This window comes from Dermacentor andersoni, chromosome 2 (assembly GCF_023375885.2).
Source record: "Dermacentor andersoni chromosome 2, qqDerAnde1_hic_scaffold, whole genome shotgun sequence".
In the NCBI taxonomy this organism is placed as follows: domain Eukaryota; kingdom Metazoa; phylum Arthropoda; class Arachnida; order Ixodida; family Ixodidae; genus Dermacentor; species Dermacentor andersoni.
Window position 1 is genome coordinate 103552820 of NC_092815.1, and position 24910 is coordinate 103577729.

The 24910-nt window shown below is 45.3% G+C and overlaps 1 protein-coding gene across 1 annotated transcript; it reads right to left on the minus strand.

Annotated features, from left to right (window-relative positions):
* Positions 1 to 445: 445 nt before the first annotated feature.
* LOC126541513 (LIM and senescent cell antigen-like-containing domain protein 1) lies at positions 446 to 23815 on the minus strand. The gene is made up of 10 exons (XM_050188303.2): positions 23461 to 23815; positions 17698 to 17829; positions 15238 to 15283; positions 14424 to 14611; positions 13006 to 13077; positions 12783 to 12860; positions 11383 to 11536; positions 8914 to 9052; positions 5835 to 5910; positions 446 to 5055 (listed from the first exon to the last, which is right to left on the minus strand). The coding sequence occupies exons 1-10, from the start codon at positions 23721 to 23723 to the stop codon at positions 4935 to 4937; spliced, it is 1269 nt and encodes a 422-aa protein (XP_050044260.1). The 5' UTR covers positions 23724 to 23815; the 3' UTR covers positions 446 to 4934.
* Positions 23816 to 24910: the final 1095 nt, after the last annotated feature.

The following is a 24910-nucleotide window of genomic DNA, read 5'->3' on the forward strand; positions in this document are numbered from 1 at the left end:
ATTCATAGAAGGAACCAGTAGAGGTCGTTCCATGAAGTTGGAGAGGTCTGGTTATGCACAAAGGGCGTCGTGTATGCAAAAGTTCAAAGGTGTGTTGATACAATAATGTAGTCGTACGACTAACGTTTTGTCATTGTAACGGCGCTTCGTTTGTAAATGTGGGATAGCTACGATATTATCGAAGGGGTTCGGCAAAGAACCAACGACATTCATTGCTGTAAGGAATTGACGATATTTCACAAGCTGCTGGCATGCGTTGAAGCTCTTGAGAGTCGATTTTGAGAGTGGAATTTTACTTACGACTTGATGTCGCGATGCTTGTTCCGTGCGTGAGCTGGTGCTACGGGTATGATCCCAGGAAAAGAAGAAAAAACAAGCCATACCACTTTGTGAAGGTGGATGACCAGCGGAGCTGTTTAGCATAGCACACGGAGGTAACACAGAATTTTGAACAAAGGTAGGAACTCATTTATTGTTTTAATGTGTGGTCATCGTGACGAAAGGTACGCACGCACATTTACTGTCTTGATCGGTGGTCATTATTTCACTCGCCACTGCAAACACATTCTTTGATAATGTCAAATCGATGTATGATGTATTTCGCACATGCACGATGCGAGAAAGTGCTGTTTCTGGTGCACTTTCTCTCCCTCTACTTTCATTCCCTACCCCCTGTGCAGCGCGGTTGAGGTGTCCTCTGCTGAGAGACAATTACTGCGCTGCACTTTACCCCAACCTTTCCTTCCCATCAACAAGAATCTCCTTCTCTCTCTCTCTCTCAAATCGATGCACGTACGCCGCTGGGTGGTTGGTTGGGCCGGATCGGTGCGGCATCGCAAGCGATATGTCTGCAACACGAAACACATAAACCACTCCCTTTTCGGTCTCGACTCATCCACATTGAAATAACCGACAACGATCATAGGAGTAGTGTCGTCGCAACTAATCCACGCAAAGTGAGTAGCCATGAATCCTATGAGCCATTGCATTTTTTGCTTGTTTAAGGGGGTATGAACCATTGAATTTTTTCCTTGCTTAGGGGGATATGAGCCGTTCATCGTGATAGTTTTCGACATGCTATTCTGTATGTTGTATGCGTGACTAGAACGAATGTAAGCACTGTTCGCTTCACTTGGCTGAGTGCTTGTATACTCTCCGCTTTACGGGGCTATGAGCCAATGCATCTTTTGCTTGCTTACGTGGGCATGAGCCATTGATGATGATAGTTTTTGTTTACAGATAACAAAAAAATGCACGGAACCCTAGCCACATACAGCTTCGCTGTAATTAGTTTGGAGTCAGTTGAAGACTAATTCAGCAAGAGCGCAAGAAATGTGGCAAGCGCGCTCGTGTAAAGCCGGTGATTATAGTAGAGAGTTTTAGAATAGGGGCCCCAAAGAAATAGCGTCGAAGCCACTGCGCATGCGCGAGACGCGAACTGCGTTTGGGTTTTGCGTTGGGAACGCTATTTCACCGATTTAGCGGGAGCCCAAATAGCGGCCCCAAAAACTTTGCGTCAGCAAACATGGCGGCACCCATCGAAGCGACGGCTCTAACCTAGCACTAAACTAGGTTCGATTCGTGGTAACGCGTGAAGTTCGCAAGCTAAGAGAAGTGACTGCGGTTATCGCTTTCTATCAACTAGCGTGTGTTATGAATATTGAGTCATTAGACGCCGCTGATTTCGAATTCGCTTGTGGATTTTATGGCTCGTAGGCCTAACACGGCTAAGCTTGGCTGGTGAAGGCACGTAAAGTTGGTTTGCTCGAAACTAAGCGCAACTAATTGTTTCCTGCTTACAGAATAACCTCCAAATTGTAATTAAACGCGAATACACGCAAGTCAAAATTACTACTTCTATCATAAAATGGTATATCTTATTGAATTATTTCTAATAGCTTTTATTTGACGCCGTAGTGGCGCTTTCAGCGCAAGACGCTATCTGCAAACGTAAAACCCTATCCTAAATCTCTTCACTCCTTCGTGCCCCAACGCTAACACCCGCAAAGCTCTTTGGGGCCCCAAACTATTGGGGCCCCTATTCTAAAACTCTGTAGTTTCTCCATCTCTCTTTTGGAATGGTGCAGCGGGAATTTGTTTCTCCCAAACAGGGGAGTGTCAATCAGAAAATTTACTAGGAGGTATTAAGACGATTAAGAAAGAATGCGCAAGGTAGACGCGCAAATTCGGGAAATACGGGCGATTGGCTTTCTCCATCACGATAGCACATGCGTCGCAGTTCACACTGCTTTAGTGTAATGACGCGGTATTCAGCCTCTGAGGGATGGGCTGGCGTTCCCCACGTACCCTATTCATCAGACCGAGCTCCCTGTGATTATTTTTCTTTATTTTTAAGAAAATGCGATAAGGAGATTTGCCTCTGTGCACGAGGTGAAGACAACTTCGCAAGGGCCGCTCAACAGCATTGTGCTTGAGGAGCTCCAGAGTCGCTTCCAAAAGTGGAGGAAAAGGTTGAACAAGAGTATTGGCTTCGTTAGAGATTATCTTGAAGGGGCTTACTACTCTTCGTCCTAAATAATATATTTATTTTAGACAGTAGGTTTTCTTTTTTTCTTTTGGTCCCCCTATGTATGTATGGTATGCTCTATATGGATGAGGACCCTTTGTGTTTACAATATAAGCCGTTGGAAGTGTGTTTGTAGGTACAGAAGTGTTATCACGAGAGCTTTTCTAAGCATGCACGCATTCAAGGTCGCCGGCGCCGGCGGGACAGGTGAAAATTTTCGCTGAAATACTAAACGCCTTCGCGCTGGAAAAACGTTCCGCGGTTACAACAAGGAGCACGCACGGCGCAGCGGCCAGTGTGTCGCCGCAAATTGCGTTGCTGGAGTTTGGTCTATCGCGGTGCAAGATCACACAGGTCTGCCAGAGTTTCTTGGCGTATAGTTTCCTTCATTTGTCATTTGTCTGCCGAGCTATATCTTAACCCGTATGGATTAATGTATGAAGCCATCTAAACCATCCTATCGCTAGCAAACTATTATTATTATTATTATTATTATTATTATTATTATTATTATTATTATTATTATTATTATTATTATTATTATTATTATTACTTGCCTCTTAAAGACGATGCTCAATCGAACCATGTTTTGAAACAACAACAACAACAACATGTTCGTCGCAAAGCGAGCGAGCGAGCGAGATAGAGAGAGAGAGAGAGAGAGCTCTTTGTTAAACGCAGAGAGGTTCTCCTTTGTACAAAGCATTCGCCTGCATGTTACTCTGCAAGGAAGAGGGAGAGCGGAAGTGCCCTTAATGAAGGAGCGCAGTTGAAATGGGGGAAACAATTTCTGTCCATCGCAAAAACGACACAGAGATGTAACACGACAGCTTGGCAATGTTTGAAACTTCGTGCTCACACGACGCTGTCGAGTTGAGGTCGCAATCGTTCACGAAAGCAAAGCCATGGAGTGGAGTGAAAAACGAGCTCGAAGCCGACATTGATGTCATGAGCAAGGTAACAATAAATGAGTCACCTCGTTTTTGTTGTGTTCTCAAGGTCACTTTCCTTTTTTTTTTTTTTCACCGGTGGATTTAGCTATATGCATATACTTTTATATCCTTGTTGCACGTTTTACCAAAATCACAGCATCTCATTCTCGTAGAAGCTTTTATTCCTATTCGCTAATGACGCGCTCACCAGCATGAAACGGCAACAAAAAAAAAAGGGAAAACGATGACCAAAAGTATAAGAAAATCGCGTGATAGTTCGCAAGGAAACATACGTTTAGAGAGGACGTCCGTGAAGCAGCTAGACTATGCTTACCGATGTGTGCCACGAGAACGCGGTTTGCATGAAAGGTACACGATGCGTGCCAAGGGCGTATGTATACTCTGAGTCAAGGGCTTGGTGGCAAGTCTGCGCCAATAGTGCATCTGTTTATTCTCATGCCTATAAACATTTTGCGCTCGCACGTACTCCCGGAAGCCGGGTAGACACGCAGGCATTGCTTGCGGGTGTCGTTTCATGTTCGTGACCTCATTACGGGCCTCCTTTCTCGGGGCCATCGTAAAGAGAGAGCGAATATGTAATACTGATGTCGCATCTCGAGCCGGGTAGCTGACGTCAGCTGATAGAAGTCCAAAGAGCGGGTCTCATGCGAAACGTTCGCGGCTGCTGTGTAAGCATTTCTCAGAGAAGCCCGGTATCACCGGTCAGCGTCTTGCGGTTATGGCATTCCTTGTGTCTCAAGGAGACGCGGAAACGCTAAAGCGTGAATCACATCGTGCACATGCTTTGAATGTGATCCTCGCCGGCATACATGTGGGCATTGAAACGGGTAACCTTTTCACGGGGCTCTTTTGAACCATGGTTCTTTCTTGGTACATGCACCTAAACTTTCCACGTCAGTGGTACAACGTTAATTATATTAATGTTACTTAATTATTTTTGTGGCCTTATTTTCTTAGGGAGAGAATATTCGATGTCACGTACACACTGCGTTGATCAGCGTTAGCGCAATCGGAGACATTCTGGTCACTATTCTGCTTACAGTAACTGACATGAATTGACAGTAAATGACAAGTGACTAAGCGCGATCGTGTTCAACACACGAGTGCAACGAAATAACAGTGTAAGCGTAGAGAAAACGCTCTGTTTATTTTTACACCCCCCCCCCCCTCCTACCATTTCTTCCTTCTTCTATCGAAACACTTGCGTCTAACCCATAACGCTGTACATATTCGTCGTCATTGTTGATCCGACAGCACCAGCGTTAGATACCTACAAGTCTGCGCATGAGTCTTAGCACTAATTCTGATTCAATATAATATTACATCTTGCTGATAATTTTAGTGACCCTTTAAAACTTAACGGCCTTTCTTCCAATCTCAGTTGTAAGAACACGATAACTTTAAATCTCTTGTTTTTCTACGTTAAAAAAGACAATCTTTTTAGACACATGTTTCTACTTGTTCGGAAGGCTGCTTTTCTCCGTCGTCTTGAGAAGGCGCTTTTTTAGCTTGCTGGGAAACTTCTCGAAGCATTTCTTGCATACGGGCCTCAGGTCAACGTCGAGGAACCTTGACCTGCGTGAAACAAACGACGAACCAATCTTTTAATCTGTTAATTGTCGGATTGGTAAGAGAGAGAGAGAGAGAGAGAGAGAGAGAGGTGTCACTCCGGCACACCGCAATATGGCACGCTTGGAAGGTTTTAAAACTCGAATTTGTTGCTTCAATCGTAGCACAAATGGTCAATGTCGTGTCATACATTTCAAAATATTTCCTCGCATTAGGGCTGTCATGGCGCAGGAAATGCTTACGATACTTGCTATGTTAGCTATTTGGCTCTTTTGAAATGCACAGTGCTTCCTTAGCGAAAAACAACTAACTGGACCAGAGTATATATAGATGCTCAAAATTCATGGCGTCACAGCGATCAATTGCAGGAGCTTCACGTCGACACATGTTTTGAATTGTTCCATGATTTCTTTTTTTCTTTTTTTGCTTACTAATAGTGTTCCTTGACGGTAATAGTGGCCGTTTCTACTACACGAGAAGCTTCATTTACCAGTGGAGCTTGAGTTGGTGTTATTTTTTAGTGTCCCTTTAACGATATAGCTTTACACCGAAACTGTCCTATACATTCTGGCCACAACATTATAACGTTGTATAACGTTTATTTGCAGAATAAAATAAAAAAAATAACGTCTGCAGTGTTATCGACTCGGCTATAGGAAAAGAAAGCACAAGAAAGCAAGAAAGTGCAATAAGAAAATACTGCCATAAAGAAAAAGCAGGAAAACAAAGCTCAATACTGCTACAATTGCAGATGAATGGATATGGAATTAAGCGATGCAACTTACTTCGTAGCAAGAGGCCTGTCACAATACGAGCAATTGAAGTGCGGCGGGCACCACATTTTGTTCAGAGACTTGTAGCCTGTACAAGGAACAGAGAACGTGGTCAGTGTTTCATGAGCGCTTGAAGCGTTCGTTTCGTTTAGTTACCCATGTATATCGTGTGTCTCACAAAATGCGTTCGCAATTCGTTTAATATATATATAGGGAACATGAGATAGTGAAACGATTTGCTCTGGAAATGCCTCTACGACAGAGTCGCACTTGAAAATGATTCAATGTATAGCAATTAGATAAATAATTATGCAAATCAGACTAATTAATTTTTTAACCCAATCTAGCCGTGCGATTGATCCCAAAGGAGCACTTGAAGCGCGCCATCCTTAGTGCTCATAACTGATTCCAGAAATGCGAGGAGTTGACGCTAATAATTTCTTACAGCGTGATGAAATTCGGTCAGTTTCACGCAGTAAAGCGAAACTGCACAGTCGAAGAGCGCAACTTTCCCGTTCATAGCAGATGCCCATGAGTGACGTGACGGTGATGTGATTGATTGAGCCTCCTCACCAAGGATGTGGGACGAGCACCAAGCGAGCCTCCTCACCAAGCCACGATCGCTTCATGGTCGCCCGACGGTGAGGCGCAAGCACTGACGTCACTATCACTGTCACGTCACTCATGTGCGTCCTGCCCTCCGTACGAAGGCATGCGACTGGGCTAGTTGGCTTTGATCCATAACATTTGACAGCGCGAACGAACGGACCGTTTGTCGCCTCTTTCGCCGTCCTTTGTCCAAGCTCGAGCTGTCAAACGTCACGTACGAAGGCGGCTTTATTTCCAGTGCCATGTTTCCTTCGTGGTATGCCTATGCAGGCGCAAATAAATTTGTATGCTGTGTTTATGATCGCAGCCTGAGTCCGGCGAGTTTATTTAGCAACAATGAGAGCACTGCATGTATTTCGGATTTCAGCGTTTCTTAAAGGTTCTACCAGCGGTTATTTGTATTCTATCTTGGCAACACCATGTATATATAAGGAGTTTCAACTAACTCATGCCAAGCCTTCAAAAATTCACGCGTGTGTTACAAAAATGCAAGCAACTTAGTACTGTTCACTGTCCTCTTGAACAGCTCAGAGTATTTTTTTACTATGAGCTTAGGGAATTAGGGAATCCGCGGTCACTACCTGCCCTAAGTAGATGTATTCCCTTACCACTGCCAGTGCCTCGCTACCTATCGTAAACTGCTGTTCTCTTCCGAGACTGTTAAACATTTCTTTAGTTTTGTGCAGATTAATCTTTAGACCCACCTTTCTGCTTTGCCTCTCTAGGTCAGTGAGCATGCATTGCAATTGGTCCCCTGAGCTACTAAGCAGGGCAATATCATCAGCGAATCGCAAGTTACTAAGGTATTCTCTATTAACGCTTATCCTCAATTCTTCCCAATCCAGGTATCTGAATACTTCCTGTGAGCACCTCATGTGGGAATTAATTAACAATAATTAATTTATCCACCTTTTAAAGTATTCCTTCAAACACAAAATATTCAATGGAGATGTTGAACCTATTGACAAATATCTAAATAATTTCTTTCCTTAATGATAGCTGCTGTGGTTTTAATTTTTCAAGGCCGCAAAGAAGGTGTGCGAGACCTGAAAAAGTGTACCCCGTGAATCGGTTGGCGCAGGACAGGGGTAATTGGAGATCGCAGGGAGAGGCCTACGTCCTGCAGTGGACATAAAATAGGCTGCTGCTGCTGATGATGATGACCACGTGGCTGGGCACTCGCGCGGAGCGACATTAGTGCCCTCAAACATGCTACGAACGAACGATCGATACTACCGCGACGGCCGAAGGTACGAAGAGGTCTTGGTCGACGAAGATGGATCGAATGCAGTAGTGTTGGCCTGCACCATTGCCGAGGTATATCTCTGTCAGTCAAAGCAATGACGCAAATGGAGACACGGAATATGCGATAAATAACGCATGACAATTCTTGAAGCTCTGCCAGCGTTCTTGCTGTTGACACTGTGTGGAGTTCGAGAATATCTTGACGGCGGAAGGCGATGCAGTGGAGGCGACAGGTGTGGCCATCGCGTATCACTTTTGCCTGCGGCTTATACTCATGCGGTCATGCGTGCAGTATCGATCATTCATTGGTAGCATACGGATTTTATAAGGCTTGGCAGGAGTTCGCTGAAACATCCTAACTCGGGGTTAGTACGCGTTATCGTAGTAATATTACTTTTTTTCTTTCGAGTCGCCGTAAAAAGACCTTGTATATAAACGATTTCACTTGCGCGATAACAGCAGCGAGAGTGCGGCCCCAAGAAACGTCCGGTCACGGGGGCTATAACTAATTAATTAATTCATTCATTAATTATTCATTATGGTGTTTACATGCCAAAACCACTTTGTGATTATGAGGCACGCCGTATAGTTGGGGACTCCGGAAATTTAGACCACCTGGCGTTCCTTAACGTCCACCTAAATCTAAATACACGGGTGTTTTCGCATTTCGCCCCTATCGAAATGCGGCCGCCGTAGCCGGGATTCGATCCCGCGGCCTCGTGCTTAGCGGCCCAACACCATAGCCCCTAAGCAACCACGGTGGGTACGGGCTCTATATCAGTCTAGTGTGCGGGAACACAAGGCGCATTTCTAAGTTGTTTCGCTGTGCGGAAAGTCTATTTAAAGCTTTTAAAGTCTATTTTAAATTTTTGTATAACTTACGGCAGCATTCACTTGTAATATTGTCGTTATGAACAGAGGTAAAGTGTTGAAAATCGGCGGGATTAGATTTTAACGCACTCCTGCTATATATATATATACTCGACGTCGGAGCCAATGCATTTCTTGCTCGCTAAATTTAGCGGGCTGTATACGTCAATGAGCAAAACCGGAAGCCGTCCGGGGCCTACGTTTGTGAACAGCGAAATGTAGCTCGGGGCATGATTTATGCAGATAGTAATTACGCAGCCAGCAGGCTATGGCGGGAGCTGCGTGTCGAGCGCGCACGGACGGCGACGCCCATATCTCGACACAGGCAGGCGCGGAGACAGGGAACGCCGACGCACGCGTTGCATACCTTGTGCCGACGGTAGGTTGCACACGAAGCAGACAAACCCGAAGAGCTGCTCGAAGTGCGTCTCGCAGTAAGCGTGCCCGTTCTTCTCGTAGTGCTTGCGGCCGAGGAACGGCTTCTCGCAGTGCGCGCACACGAAGTGCTGGAACAGGAGAAAAACAGGCTTCGTGGGCCGAGAGGAAGGGAGACACCCCGCTGTGCCCCTTGATTATACCATTCGCGCCACTATTCGGTTATCTTCCTCCCTTTATTTTAGAAAGCGGATAGGTAGCTTTATTTGGCTCTTTCGTCCGTTCTCGTGGTCGGTGGTTGTCGGAGTTGTACACCGCCGACGCACCGCAAAGTGCACGTGTGCCCTCGCGCAACCGAGTTGCAGGGCGCGATCGTGGCGGCTGTGGGCTCAGGAGGAGGGAGAGGAGGATGACACGCAGACGATTTCCACGCCCGTGCTAGCACTCACATGAGTATATATGTATATATGTATGTATATAGCCACTACAGTTACTACCGCTATAGGTGTGCTGGGTAACGGCTCTGTTCTCTACGGAATTGCGCAATAACACGGCGAACGTCTAAATGGCCGTACTGCAATGAGTGCATACACCTTTAAGCGAATCATTCGTTTAATAACGCGAATAACTTTCCAGAAGCGTTCAGCTATTCACTTGCGTTGACGATCATCGCCTATGGTATCTGCAACAATTTTTCAGTTCGTTTCATCTTTAGCCTATTGGAAAGTCAAGCTTAAGAAAACGCGTAAAATCATTGTGGAAGGCGGCAGTAACCGAGGTGGCACTAACGCCTCTCTATAGCACGGGTAATGCCAATCGCTCAGGGAAAAGCCACATATTTCGCGTTAAGCTGAACACACCCTGGTGGATGTGCGTTCCCTCGAGAACACACCAACCTGTACTGCACATACTACTGGCGTGCGAACCAAATGTGGGTCATTCGGTGCGAGGCCGGCCGTTTGAGCTAAGTCATTTCCGCGGCGAGCAACTTTAGCCAGCACCGTCATAGTGTACTCAACCTGATAAATAAGTAGGACAGACAAGTACGCGCAGAAAGTGAGAAAAAAATAAAGTAACATCAAGCAGATGATATGTATACGAGAAGTACACCTGCCATGCTGCACTGAAGAAAATAAACACGAGAGCATGGAGTGAGATGTACATGCAGCGCAGTGTTCTTGTGTTTTGTGTACTTTCTGTGTTGGTTGTGTTCCAAGGATTCGCTGTTCCAATGCACCCAAATTTTAACCGTGTTATGAGGAATTTCTGGCTCGGGGCGTATACACCGATTTGCCCATTCAAATACTCATAAAACGCAGAACGCTTTCACGAGACAATTGCTACGATTTGAATGAAATTTGCTGCATTTGGGAGAGAAATTTAAACTACGGTAACTATAAGCAGCAAGATTTCATACTTGCCAATTCTCCCGAATTTTTCATACAGTTTACGAATATGGGCCCGTTTTACAATTTTACGAGTGCTGCGTCAAGGTTTGCGAAAAAGAAAGTTGTTTTTGCAAAAATTAATTTCCGTAGAAAGTCTTTCGACAGGCGATACTTGTTTTTACCAAGTCTGTACAAATAAATTCTTAAAACAGGTGAAATTGACAAAAACTGTCTCCGAGAAAGTCACCGTGGTCCAAAATCAATTTGTTGCATGCCCGTATGAGTTCGAACTCTTATGTTGATCGGTGTGCTTCGTCTAAACTTAAACCTTCGATACTTAATTGTGTATGTATCCCTGAAAAAAGAAGAAGAAAAAGAAAGAAAGCCGTGCGCTTAGGGCAAGCTCTAAAAAAATAAGATGCATGCTCTCGCTCTCCCCCTCCCCTTGGCTTCCCTCGAGAGTTTACGAAGTGAAAAGTTCACACGTTGGCAGGTATGAGATTTCGATAGAGGACCTCGAACGTTCAACAAATATTGTGCAAAGTTGGTAGGCGAAGAGAAGGAATAGAAGCACCACGTAACTCTGCACCAAGAGAGATATCGCAGTTCTGTAAATTGCATACGTTGGAGAACTTAAAGCGGACAAATGTGATATATGAATTTACAGCTCACGCGATACTGTTGCAGTGTTTATGAGGGTTTTCGAGCCAACAAGTTCATCAAAATCGGTGCCGCGGATTTAGAGAAAAACAGACTGTGACATAAAACTCTCTCACACTAAAAGGGCCTGCGTACTTTCCCGACTTCATCCTCGTAACTTTTCTTTCGACGCCCCTGTGTTTATTTCGATTGGTGCACTCATATCGAAGCAAGAGAGAGGGAGAGGAGGGCACAAATGAGTGCGAGAGATTGATTATTTAATTAATTTCGTGTCCTCGCGTCTTTGTCTTTCTGCTTCGTCAACGTTACGCCGTCTGAAGTGCCGAGGGCGTCCAAACCGTATATATCCGACAATGTATAATTCCGGTGAGAAGTGTTTGCCACCATCGACGGCAGCGAACGGGCGCGCATACCTCAACGTGCCACTTCTTCCCCAGCGCACAGGCCACGCGCGCGTCCTCGATGGGTCTCCGGCATGCCGCGCACACCGAGGTGACCATCTTGTCGTGACACTTGAGGCAGTGCATCTCGCCGTTGATCTCGCGCCCGTCGCTCGTGAGCTCCACGCTGCGATGAGCGAAGCAGGACTTCAAAAAAAAAAAAAAAAATTCTCGCCGACATTTGAAAGAATTCCTGTTGAACTCCGATAGACTTCTCTGACCATTTTGTAAAAAAAAAAAGCTGCTGAATTTTGGTCAGAAATACTGCGCAAGACCGTGCCGATGGACTTTTCTTTTTTAATTTATGAGATCACTTGCTTCATATAATAATTTAACGTGACACATAAATCATAGCTTGTGACACACTGGAATGGTCGTTTAATTAAGATAGCTCCAACAGCGTTATACAAGCATCGTGCAACAGAGCAACTAAGCTTTAGTGCAAGCATAAGCGGGCTAAGTGATAAGGTGGCTTGATTATCGTTAATGTAGTCGCTTATTCTGGTAATACAACTTTAAAGCTGTCTTAGGTGCTTTTGTAGCACAGCCACAACGATCTAAACGACCATACGAATGTTGGAAGTACTATTAGTTTACATTTCATTAAACAAAAAAAAAATGACCATCTGTACCGCCTGCATAAAGGCACTTTCGAGCGAAAAAGAAAACGTGATAAAATAAAATGGAATTAAAAAAATATATATATTCGGTTATTTCCATTGTCGGTGCGAATGAAGAGTGACGTTAGTCAATGTATTTCGTGACTGTCACGACAGTGATTCAACGTTTGACTACTTGACAATAACTGACGACAAGTATAATAACTGACGGCATCGTCAATTTTTCTTATCGTGTCTCGCATCCCACATATATTCCTTCAGACATTCCTCGGTCAAGTAGGAGTCACCATGGCCTTAATATTAAGCCTTAATTTGCTCGAACTAATAAATTTAAATACAACTTTTTCCCACGTACTATTGAATTCTGTAACTTAATTCCCGGAACAATTAGGTCACTGCCACTAAACGATTTCATGTTAAAAGTTAACTACACCTCATTTTATGTATTTTCTTGTTGTTACAGTGTACCGACTCATTCTCGTTTTGTACTGACTCTCAGTGTTGCTGTTATTTTGAGTTTCATTTGTGTCATCTGCCTTATTTCTTGTGAATTTTTAACATGTTATTGTTTACTTGTTTTTTGTATGACTTCTTTTTGTCTAACCCATTCCTGCAATAGCCCCATAAAGGGGCTGCAGTATGTATAAATAAATAAATAAAACTGACGACAAGTGTTTGAAAATGAAGCAATGAGCTTTTACTATATCCGCTCTATGAATGCGCGTCCTCACCTAGAGAGATAATCTCACTCACCTGCACTTAACACAGTTAAAGTGGTAAGGGTGGTACACTTCGCCTTTTCGTCTGAGTGGGTTCTCGTCGATCACCTCACTGAAAAAAAAAAAGTTATGACGACTTTTTCACAGCTTAGCAGTAGTATTATCTACTGCTAAGAATACAAGTATTCTGTAGGTAGTACTGAATATGCAAAACAGATTAAGGTTTATTGTTATTTATTCATAGGAGGGCTACTTACTCGCACTTGGCGCATATCAGCTTGCCAATGTATTCCGCTTGCATCACGTTGTAACACTTTCTGCAGTAAGGTCTGTGGGATAGAGAACACAGACTGTACACAAAGTAGAGCAGCGACTCGATGCGCGTGCTGCGGTGTGCAAATTTAGAAGGCGGCGTTTGTATCGACAGAGTGGCTCCAACGGCTCTATGATATGAGGCTGAAAAAAATCAGGACGGTTAACCAAGTTTAAAATGCAGTTAAGAACATTTTCTTTCGCCTTTCTAGCCACTCAGCTTTCCAACTAACAAAACACAAGCGCTTCGTTAGGGAATAAGAATCATGAAGGGGCAGTGCAGCAAATTGCTGAGAAAATTGAGCCGTTTTTCAAGAAGTAATTTGTAAGGATGGTTCATAAGAGGACGCGTCGTCTAGCCGGTAACAGCGAACAAGAAGTCACCAGTAGCAAGAAACCGTTCTTGAAGCTTCCCGTATCGCTATTCTCTCTCTCTCTGTCTTTTTTTTTAAGGTGACCTTAACTTTCGTCGTCGTCGTTGTTCCAGAAGCGCTGCGGCATAAAGCTCCTTTCGCTATAGCTCTGCCCAAATGCAGCTTTACTCACTGACCTATAAACTCAGCTCTGAGCGCCTTGTAATGTTTGAAAACACCGCTGCCTAAAACACGCAGGAGTAAAACATCAGTGCCTGTATTGACACACACACACACACACACACGCACACACACACACACACACACACACACACACACACACACACACACACACACACACACACACACACACACACACACACACACACACACACACACACACACACACACACACACACACACACACACACACACACACACACACACACACACACACACACACACACACACACAAAAAAAAAAAAGACTACTTACGCTAGGATTGTTCGTACGAGAAATTTTAGCACATACAAGTTCCGTGAAGTTGGTTTCAGTTTCACGCTAACGAGCTCGGCTGACGGCGCACGTGGAAAGCCTTGCAACCACCTCTCCGCCTTTCCTCCTAAATGCAGGGAGATGGGGGGGGGGGGGGGGGGGGGTTGATGGCATGTGTATGCATGCACGTCTCCACGAGTCCACTTCGGGTATCGGGCAGCGCCACCACCGCGAACAAAGACGACTCGGACTACAGTCGTCATTTAATAAAACGTTCATGTGTTTTCTCTCACTAAATCTTCTTATCTCTCTGAACCACATCTCTCCTGTAACGCAGAATAAACTGTGTAAACTAAACGTGCGCGACGTCTGCACTGTGCGAAATGAGTGGTGACGTGCAGAGGCAGCCATGTCCTCGCTATAACGAAACGAACAGCGAAACTGTTTCACCATCCCGAACGATCCCGGTCATTTGCCGCGTGCACGCATGCTATATGCGCGAATCCGTGTCGTACCTGCGGTGTATGCTCAGCAGCCCTTGGTCCGAGAGGCATTCGCCGCATCGTCGGCAGCAGAGACAGTGCGCGTGCCAGTCCCTTCCCAGAGCCCTGATGAGGCGGCCCGTGATTCCCTCGTTGCACTGGGCGCACGTCGGCATGAACAGCACGCGGAAGTCGTGCTCGCAGTAGTTGCGGCCCTCGAACTGCGTGCGAGAGAGCGCACCCGACAGGGCTTCACATCGTGTTCACGTGCACGCAATGCTTTACGACATTATAGCAGCCCGTCCGCAAACGTATCGCAGTGTGCGCAACACTATATGCAGGAGACGCCAACGATGCTCTGGATCCGCCGGTGGACTCACGGATTTAAAGAAACGAGCATAAACGAGAAAGCAGGGGACAGGAGCACGCGCCTCCCCCTCACTTATACTTTTGTGTACGGCGTTTGTAGTATTACATCAGAGCCACTTGCACTTGGTGACAACCTAAGAATTTAGTACGAGCTACACCCGCAAAATCCCCTCTGTGCCCTCTGTGCTTACGCGTTCCAAAATATAGTTCATGAGGCGAGGCTCGCGCTGAAAGTTCGCTACACCGTGACGTCACAGAAACGAGCGAACGTAATTGGCTGTCTCAGCTATTTAGAAATCCTCTGAGATGGACAGTGGCGTACTTGCATTTTTAGGATGTCAACCATTTATATAGTTTCCGTCAGAATGAACATTGTTCTCTGCGTTCTCTGCCCGTCTACGTCTCTTTGTTTCTATTGTTGTAAAGGGTGATGGAAAGAAAATAAAAACAGCTAGGTGACGAGGATAGGCCACGTTACCTCGTAGTAGACGTCCCCGGGGAACCGCCGGAAACATTGCGCGCATCTGCAAAACAACGTGGTTTGAGTTATCATCGAAGCAGATAGACAAAGCATGCACGGTCTCCGAATATCAACCTCAAAGCGTTTTGAAGCACATGCGAAAACACATACAGTAAGTCTCATTACGTGCGTAAAGTTGTAGGAAATGTTGCGGAATGTAAGTTGCATAATCTACACTAAAGATGGAGAGGCAACATTGCTTTCCTGATCTGTTATGTGCGATATTGAGTAACGGTTCTTGCAGGCGCGCAGAAATACATCTAACCATTGTGAACGCGTGTAATATACACCCTTTTCGCGGTGATCTCGTCGGCGCCGCCATGTTTGATCACGTGGTAACGCGTCCATTGTTTGCGTCAGCTTTCTCCGTTTCCTCCGTGTTTACAATGGATGTGCGTGATGTCCCGGTGCGGCTCAGCAAACCTCTGTTTCGGCAGATATCGCGGACGGTGACTGGGTGAACGACACGAAGCTTTGGCTACAGCTTCGGTCCTCTGAAACGGGACAGAAGCGGGGCAAAAGTTGTAATTGTTTTGTACTCGTGCGCTTTCGCTCAGGCAACGTGCGGCGCCGACAACGCCATCTCGTTAATCTGGAGCAAACTGTTCCGCGAAAAGGGTCCATATTAAGTTGAAATTAAGACGGAAGTATTGAGGATGATATAGATTGGAAGTCGAAATCATACGTGTGCCTGTGATCGTATTTTCGTCTCCCGTCAGAAATGTGTAAACGGAATAGGTATATCATTTTATGGATTTTCTATGCACACGGTAGACACTGTCCTGTGGTGTGTTCCACAGGCTTCGCAGTCTCCGTTGCTACGGTATTGCAGTTATTGCACTGCAACGATAACGCGTGCGGCTTGTCACTTTTTCGTTTTCTTTTCCGCTCGCGGTTTGCTGAACGGAAGCAGAAGTTGTGACACCCGAATATTCCACAATGAGCTGACGTGGTATACCGCCTGCTTGGGCCAAGCTATCAGTACGCTATAGGTATTCCGTAACTCTGGGACGAACCGCGAGCAACAACTTGTTTTCCACTGCAGTGAATGCGGGGAGCCGCTTCCCGTCGTGTTTGAGTCAGTTACCGAAGGCGCGCATGCGCTCTGAGCACGAAGGGAGGATCCGGTTACGCTGCAATGCATGATCCTTCGTGGTCTGGAATACTTTTATCTAAGAAGAAGAAAAAAACGGCAAGAAAAAAAGAAATGCCATTGACGTTTGTCGTCCGGAGTCTCTTATGCATGTGGAAACTGCCATTATGGAGTCTGTGAATTTATTAACTTATGCATTTGGAAACGATATTCCGACACAGGGTTTCTCCGCTGCTGCCAAGTGACTGCGTTCTGGCAACCGTTAATTCCATCTAGCGTTAATGCTGTTAATTCAGTGAAGGAGCGCTTTCTTTTTCTTTTGTTCGCCGCACATGCTTTTATACGTGCCGACCTTGATAAGGTTCTATGAAATGTAACGAGACTGCATCCGCATCAAGGCTACACTATAGTGATAAACAGAGTCGTAATAAGCAATGCAGCGGTCGTCGTACGCTGATATCCCCAATTGTTTGGTAACGGAGAGACAAAGACAACAGACATCGTTCACATTCCTTCCGATATATATACGATAGATACGCGCGCGAGATAGATAGATAGATAGATAGATAGATAGATAGATAGATAGATAGATAGATAGATAGATAGATAGATAGATAGATAGATAGATAGATAGATAGATAGATAGATAGATAGATAGATAGATAGATAGATAGATAGATAGATAGATAGATAGATAGATAGATAGATAGATAGATAGATAGATAGATAGATAGATAGATAGATAGATAGATAGATAGATAGATAGATAGATAGATAGATAGATAGATAGATAGATAGATAGATAGATAGATAGATAGATAGATAGATAGATAGATAGATAGATAGATAGATAGATAGATAGATAGATAGATAGATAGATAGATAGATAGATAGATAGATAGATAGATAGATAGATAGATAGATAGATAGATAGATAGATAGATAGATAGATAGATAGATAGATAGATAAGGGGGTCTTAAAAGTCCGTCCCGGGGCTCCTTCAGGATAGCGCAGATTTTTTTTTTAATTATGGGGTTTTACGTGCCAAAAGCACGAGCTGATTATGAGGCACGCCGTAGTGGGGGACTCCGGAAATTTAGACCACCTGGGGTTCTTTAACACCAGTGTACCTAGATTAAAAGTCTAGGTACAAGGGTGTTTTCGCATTTCGCCCCCATCGAAATGCGGTCGCCGTGGCCGGGATTCGATACCGCAACACCACAGCCACTAAGCAACCGCGGCGGGCATGGATGTAGCGCGGAAGGCATTGTTGCAATCTGTGCAGCGCACCACAATACTGACGAATGTACCTGGAGTGACGTACACAAAACATTCAGGGTGCCAGACCTGGCCACAGGAATTGACGATCTGCTCCGAAGGGCCGAACCCGTGGCCGCACTTGCAGCATGCCATCACGTCGAGCATAGGCAGCACGGTGACTCTGGAGGCGCGGTCCCTGCAGAGGATATATATGGGAGTAATAAGACGAAACTCGCATACTACGTATTTTAGCCTGCTTAGTAATACTGACTTCACTTTTTCTTTTCCTGACGCCATTCGAGGAATGCTGCAGAAGCAGAAGATACACGGTACAATTTCGCGTTAGATTCGATGTACAATAACTGTACGCGTTTCCCTCACGGTCCATTGAAGTCGGCCTGCAGTCAGACCGGACAACTTTCAGAGGCGTCGTACCCCGTACGCCGTGTCGGATACCCTGTCGTACCATGTGTTTCCTGCCATAATGGTTGTCGCAAGACGAATGACAAAGGTAAACGGGACTGGGGCATAACACAAGCTCTTTTGGTCCACATTAGGCCCGAGGAAGGAACGTGAACTGCATACTTTTCCACAAGCTGTGTACAGCATCGACGCACGTACTGCAAAAAACATGGGCCGAAAATAGGCGCGCACAAAACGTGAGAGCAGGAGGATGGAGGACAGGCCAACATATTTACTATCTCATAGGGAGAGGTAGGGGAAATTAATAGAGGAGGAGAAGGAGTGTTACTTACTGCAGGCGTGCCTAGCCTTGCAAGAGTTGCCGGCAATTGCTCCGTCAGAGCGCCACCTTTCAAACGCGGTAGAGCTTCAAGCCCGTCGTACATTCCATCTGGTAACAGCGACGCCCGGTAACACGAGGAACTTGCACCCTGAGCGCAACAGTGTGAGCGCGCCACCCATTCCAAGTCGATCCACGCGACATCGCCCTTCACATTCCAACCCCGTAACGTGGAGGAGCTTTAGAAGGAGCCGAACAACATCGCTCCTAAATATCCAGTGCTCTCGTGGAAACAGCCTATTCATAAATAATTTGCTTCCTGCGTCAAGTTAAGAACACTCAACAAATAATGGTCGATGTGCTCTGCGGGTGGCGCAAGAAGGACAATAGGAAATTCAGGTTGCATCTCTTATTCATAATGCGTCTGTCGCAGGTAGATGTATTAAGCATTAAGCAGGTAGATTTTTTTTTCAAATTAGTTAGGACAGGTGGCCACGTATCATATGAGGGCAGCCAACTGAACCGATGCAGTCCTTACACATGCGTAAAAGTTTTAGTAGTGATCTACAAAGCTAATCATCCTGAGTCAATACTCATAGCTTTCAGTTTGATAAGCCCTGTGCTTATTTTTCCTAATCCTTCAAGTATACGCGAGGCTTAAGAAGAATCCAATCGAACTCTGATCGCGTCAGCAAGCTCAGCTAGAAGATTAGCGCACCAATGCAATCCTTGAGCGCGTATATTTTGGTTATTTAAATGACCTGTGCATCCCCATGTTTCACGACATTTTAGGTGATTGCTGCAGGCCTGCCCTGTCGCCTCTAAGCTGTACTCCGGACAGCTGTGCCGGCGGAGGTCGGGAAAGCAGGTCAAAGCGCAGCTGTGTGCCTGTGGGCACTACATGTATGCACTACGCCGGCCATTGTCCAGTGTCTGGCACTGGACAATGGTCGGCCGACTTTAAGCCTTGAAAGCAAAGCTTTCATTGTTGTAATTTTTTTTCTTTATCTGTGCGAACATCCTCATGGCGTTTGTTTTATTGTAACGTGAGCTCAGTGCAAGGGTCTTTCAAGGTTGATCGCAACTAAGAAAGTAGTTGGGCTATGTTATGCATAATTCGACTCAGTGAATAACATATAATTAGACGACAGCAGATGACGCTGTGGTGTTTTTCCCTTGTCCGTATTGTGTTCCCGCTCTGCAAGTACAATCGAGTGGGACATTTAATTTCGCAGTAGAAGTTAGAAATTATGTATACAGTTATGGCACTAATACTGTTCTCCAAAGTAACCCCTCTGTAAATTTTGGCGCTACTGTGATTGTTTTGGCCGCATCGTGAGTTCTCCGAAGTAGAGGTTGCTGCCACAGTGATGGGAAGCAACGCCAGTGGTCGGGATCACTGCCTTTTGCCTTTCAGCAAGTGTCGAGGCCATGTCGTGTCTGTCACATAGTCTGCTCTGCGCACTGTGCCTGGAATTTCAGATGAAATGGCGTTTTCTTACTTTATATATGTGGTATAGCAGATCGCTCTTCCGCAATCTCCAATACATGGCTCATGGACGCGATACCTGAAACCGTTGCACATGCGTTATGCGCTGTGCCCGTGCGAAGAACGCTAAATAAGAACACCGTTACATATTGTCTGAAAATTTTCTCATCGTTACTCCGGTTCATGCACATTATAGGTTAGAATACCGGTCAACCTTGAACGGCCCTGTTGAACAGCGGCTTGCGTTTGTTTTCTGAACTTTAATCAGTTCTTTGTCTTCTTTATTTTTTTGTCTTTTTCGCTGCACATGTCATCGTTGGCACACTATAATGTGCCGTTCAGTTGTACGCTGTTATTTTTCCTGCAGAATACTATTACGCGAGTGCGACGGAGTAGCAGGAAGCATGCTGCTTCCATTGTCACAATATGGGCCTCATATGCCTACCACGCACGGTGAGACCATGGCCGCAAAAGCGGGGCATGTATAAGCCGAATCGGAACGCACTCATTAACGCCGTAACGGAGCACGTAATGGGGGAGCAATGCTGTCGGAATATTCGGCCACGCCTATACACGCACGCTTATGAGTAGACGTACATTAAATCGGCTGTTGCCGAGTCGGAATGGCACAGCTCGATAAATTATCAATAAGAACTCGGTAGGTGAGAAATGATCGTCGCCTAATGTTAGAAATCACGCATGGTGGGACAGGAAAAAAAAGCTGGGCAACTGATCTGCATTCACTCATTGATCATTAGGCGGAATCTAGGTGAGCCTATGTGAGCAAGCGGCCACGCGAGTTAAGCGATTAACTGCAACATATCCACATATCTTCGTCGTTGTGTGCAACTTACGTGCAAGGAGTGCAGTGCATACGTGTCTTAAGGGCTCCTGGCGGCCGCCGCCAGTATAACCTTGTGGACAGCCCTTAGCGGAGGAAGCGGGAATGTCGCGTAATAGATATAGCAGCGCCTTTATGCGCCTCGCACGCCGACATTCGCCCTTCATAAGAAGGACCGGCGCTATGAAAACGCTTGTACGATCGGCACAGCTATATAGGTGACATATATACGAGCGGTACGAGAGTCGAGGAGAAAACGGTGATTATCACCTCTGAATCTTCCGCAAACGAAACTTACTGCATTGTGCACTGATGTGACGCCCGATCGGAGCACGAACTCCTTCGTTCATTTATCAGTGACAGCGTATGCGGCGTACATATGCACCATGCTGTCACAAAACGTATTTCAAGGCTTTCAAGTATACGGGAATAAAAGGCTACCGTATCTGTCTCTCGTGGTGTTCTGTCTTTCATTGAGCGTAATTAGAGTTTCTTTAAAGGAATTGGGAAGCTCAGTAGTTTCTCACATTGTGATGTAAATTCCAGTAACATAGCTGATTTTCATGTTGACAGACACTATATACATAGGGTGAAATACGGCCGATGAGCTGCCTTTTCCAGACGTTGATTTTTTGGGACAGAAATAACCTGCCTTGTCTGGTTGGGAACACATCATTTGCAATTTTCTCAACGCGCCTGGTAGGTTTATTTCTAACTGAAACTTCTGTGATTAAGTGAAACATTGGCTAGATAATTTTAGTAAAGTTATCGAGTACATCAAATAAGACAATCGAAGCTATATGGTGGACAAATTACAATAACACACATTGGTATATTTCTCGTCGCAGTATTAAGTGAGTGAGTGAGTGAGTGAGTGAGTGAGTGAGTGAGTGAGTGAGTGAGTGAGTGAGTGAGTGAGTGAGTGAGTGAGTGAGTGAGTGAGTGAGCGAGTGAGTGAGTGAGTGAGTGAGTGAGTGAGTGAGTGAGTGAGTGAGTGAGTGAGTGAGTGAGTGAGTGAGTGAGTGAGTGAGTGAGTGAGTGAGTGTTATTTGGCTTCCAATTTAGTTAGTTTACTAGTGTTTGTTTCTCTGTCTGTCTCGAGGTGATTTAGAGCTAGAATATGAATAAGGACTTCATAATGGCAGAACAGGGAAGGAAACGACAACTCAAAAGGCTGCCATATGTATGTGGCTGCCTTAGCATGTATGTGCACTGTCCGCATACATGCTACATACGATGACGCGGTGAGATCCGATGGGACAGTCGAGGCATCCGAGGCGCCGCTGCGGCTTTAGTGCTCACTATACTATATAGAGTGAACTTGTTGAAAACAAATCGATTCAGAATTCAGAGTAACTCATTTTCCCAAATGGTATTCGCGAAGGTCATATATATATATATATATATATATATATATATATATATATATATATATATATATATATATATATATATATATATATATATATATTATATACTTGAAAGCAGTCATTGACGATATTCCGCCACGTTGCTCTTGAATAGCCGAGAATCCGCAACTGTAACATGAAATGCTTTGAGTATGCGTCAGAAAGAAGATACGTCATTAATGTAACTGATACATTTAGATGTAAATGCGAGAGGCGCTGGAGTTGTCTCGACAAGCACCAGGAATGCTCGACTTCTTACAGACGTTTAGACCTTGAAGTTAGGAGCCAGTTAAAGCTTCACAATTAATAATGCGTGGTCGTCGTTGTAGGCGTACCGCGTAGCCTTGCACAAATTGCTGATTTTACACATCGTCGTATATAGCGTGAAGACATCAATTATATCCTTGCGATAATTAATTTTGACTGTTCGCGCTCGCGAGCTTTGGCTTTTGCACCTAGGCGCTGTCTCGTAGGACATCCATCCATCCATCCATCCGTCCGTCCGTCCGTCCGTCCGTCCGTCCGTCCGTCCGTCCTTCCATCCATCCATCCATCCATCCATCCATCCATCCATCCATCCATCCATCCATCCATCCATCCATCTATCTATCTATCTATCTATCTATCTATCTATCTATCTATCTATCTATCTATCTATCTATCTATCTATCTATCTATCTATCTATCTATCTATCTATCTATCTATCTATCTATCTATCTATCTATCTATCTATCTATCTATCTATCTATCTATCTATCTATCTATCTATCTATCTATCTATCTATCTATCTATCTATCTATCTATCTATCTATCTATCTATCTATCTATCTATCTATCTATCTATCTATCTATCTATCTATCTATCTATCTATCTATCTAACTAACTAACTAACTAACTTACTCGCGCGCGAGCTCTCCTTCTTTTTTCTTCATGTTGGTCGTTGACTGGTGTTCAGTCGTAGACGACTCAATTCTTTTCAACAATGGCAAAGGCCACGCACAATAGAGCCCTGCATGCAGCAACGCATGCCCCTGGCTATGCGTAAGTTTAGCTTGACTCTGTTATGTTCCTTACTCTACAGCTACAGGTTGTGTTTCGTAGAATATATGTATAATACGCTGTCACGTATACGTTAACTCCACCTCACATAGCCAGCGAGCTTCGTTTGACCAGGACATGCGGAGATTTCTCCCCTGGATCACCGGCTGTTTGCGGAGGTGCCGACATAACAGCAGAGATAGCCTCAAAGTGCGCTGACACATGTGCGCAATAGCATATACTCACATCACAAGGCGACACTCAATGTTACCTGAACCATGCACGAGTTACTGCGGAAGACTCACGCTGAAGGCATGGCGTTCTTGAGTGTCAAGTGTACGGGCGGCGGCGGCAACGGTGGTGGTTCCTCTTCGCTGCCGGTGCTCTTTCGCGGGGCGCCGCCATTTGCCTTGACGCCTTTCGGTGTTGGCGTCACGTTTGCGTAGTCCCCGCTCGTATCCGACTTCGTGTCGGACGTTGAATCTGACAGCGAGAGACCCTGCACGGCCCTGCGAAGCTGCTCGGACCGTCGCTGGTACAGCTCGGACGAGTCCAATGACAGGTTCATCGTGGCGACGGAACACGCGACAGCCGCGGACACACGGAACTCCGGTTAAGTAGAGCGCACCGGTGAGGCTTCGAGGCAAGGCGGCACTATCTCGTAAGGCAGACGGCCGATATACGGTAAACAGACCCTTTCCTGGCGCCTTGTCATACGATAACGAACGAGAGAGGCGCGTACGTCCGCCTCGGAAAGGCGCGGGTTCTCTTTCCCTCCGCATCACTCACGCGACGCTCTCTTGACTCCACGTCGCGATGTGAAAGGTGCGTTTTACACAGAATGAATTAGTATACATGATGTTGCTTGATTTGTTTGGACCACTTATAGTCGATATGCATCGTCTTCAGCCTCCGAGATAGTTGATCTGCTGGTGTCGAAGACTGCAAAGCGAATTGATGCCTTGTACGATTTAATCATGCCACACTGTAGCACAATTTTAGGTACCAAAAAGCTGCCCCACGAGGTCTGGTGGCATTGACGAAATCGGTTCGAAAGATATGCAACTTGAAAAATGTACTGTTATTTGCAAAATATCGCCACCGTTCGTTCCGTGTAATCTGGTTGTTTGGGATGTTGTCGCGGAAGGATAAAACCGGGTCATTAACCAACTATCATCACCCCCCCCCCTCCTCTCCTTTGGGCACAACCCGACAAGAGGGCCACTCCTCCAGTGAAATCAACTCGTTCAGCACAAGTACATTTTAAGGGAGTGGAGCTTCTATTCTAACTTTATTCACTGGTGTCCATTAGAACAAACTGCAGGGGGGCATTTTGTTGGTATACATGCTTCTGACTGCATGCCCACACACACGTGGAGAATGATTCATTGTCGGAATTACCTCGTATCACCCCATGTTATCATCCTTCAATTATTTAACACTTTAACATTGTGTTGAAAGGGGCTGGTTGGTTCATCTTCAGGATAAAAACAGGAACAGCGCAACACAGGACAAGCGAGTAAAGAACAGAGGACAGAGCGCTCTGTCCTGTGTAGCGCTGTTTCTGTTTTTATTTTAACAATTTGTTTCTGGAAAAGCCTATTAGTTGAAAACATCCAAATAAATCAATAATTATCAACCACACAAATTGCTTTGGAAGCCGCGTTCTTGTACACACATCTTACGGTTAACTGGTCAGTTAGGCGCTACCACATTCATGCCCATATTGCAGACACGTACACAGGATTTTTTTTC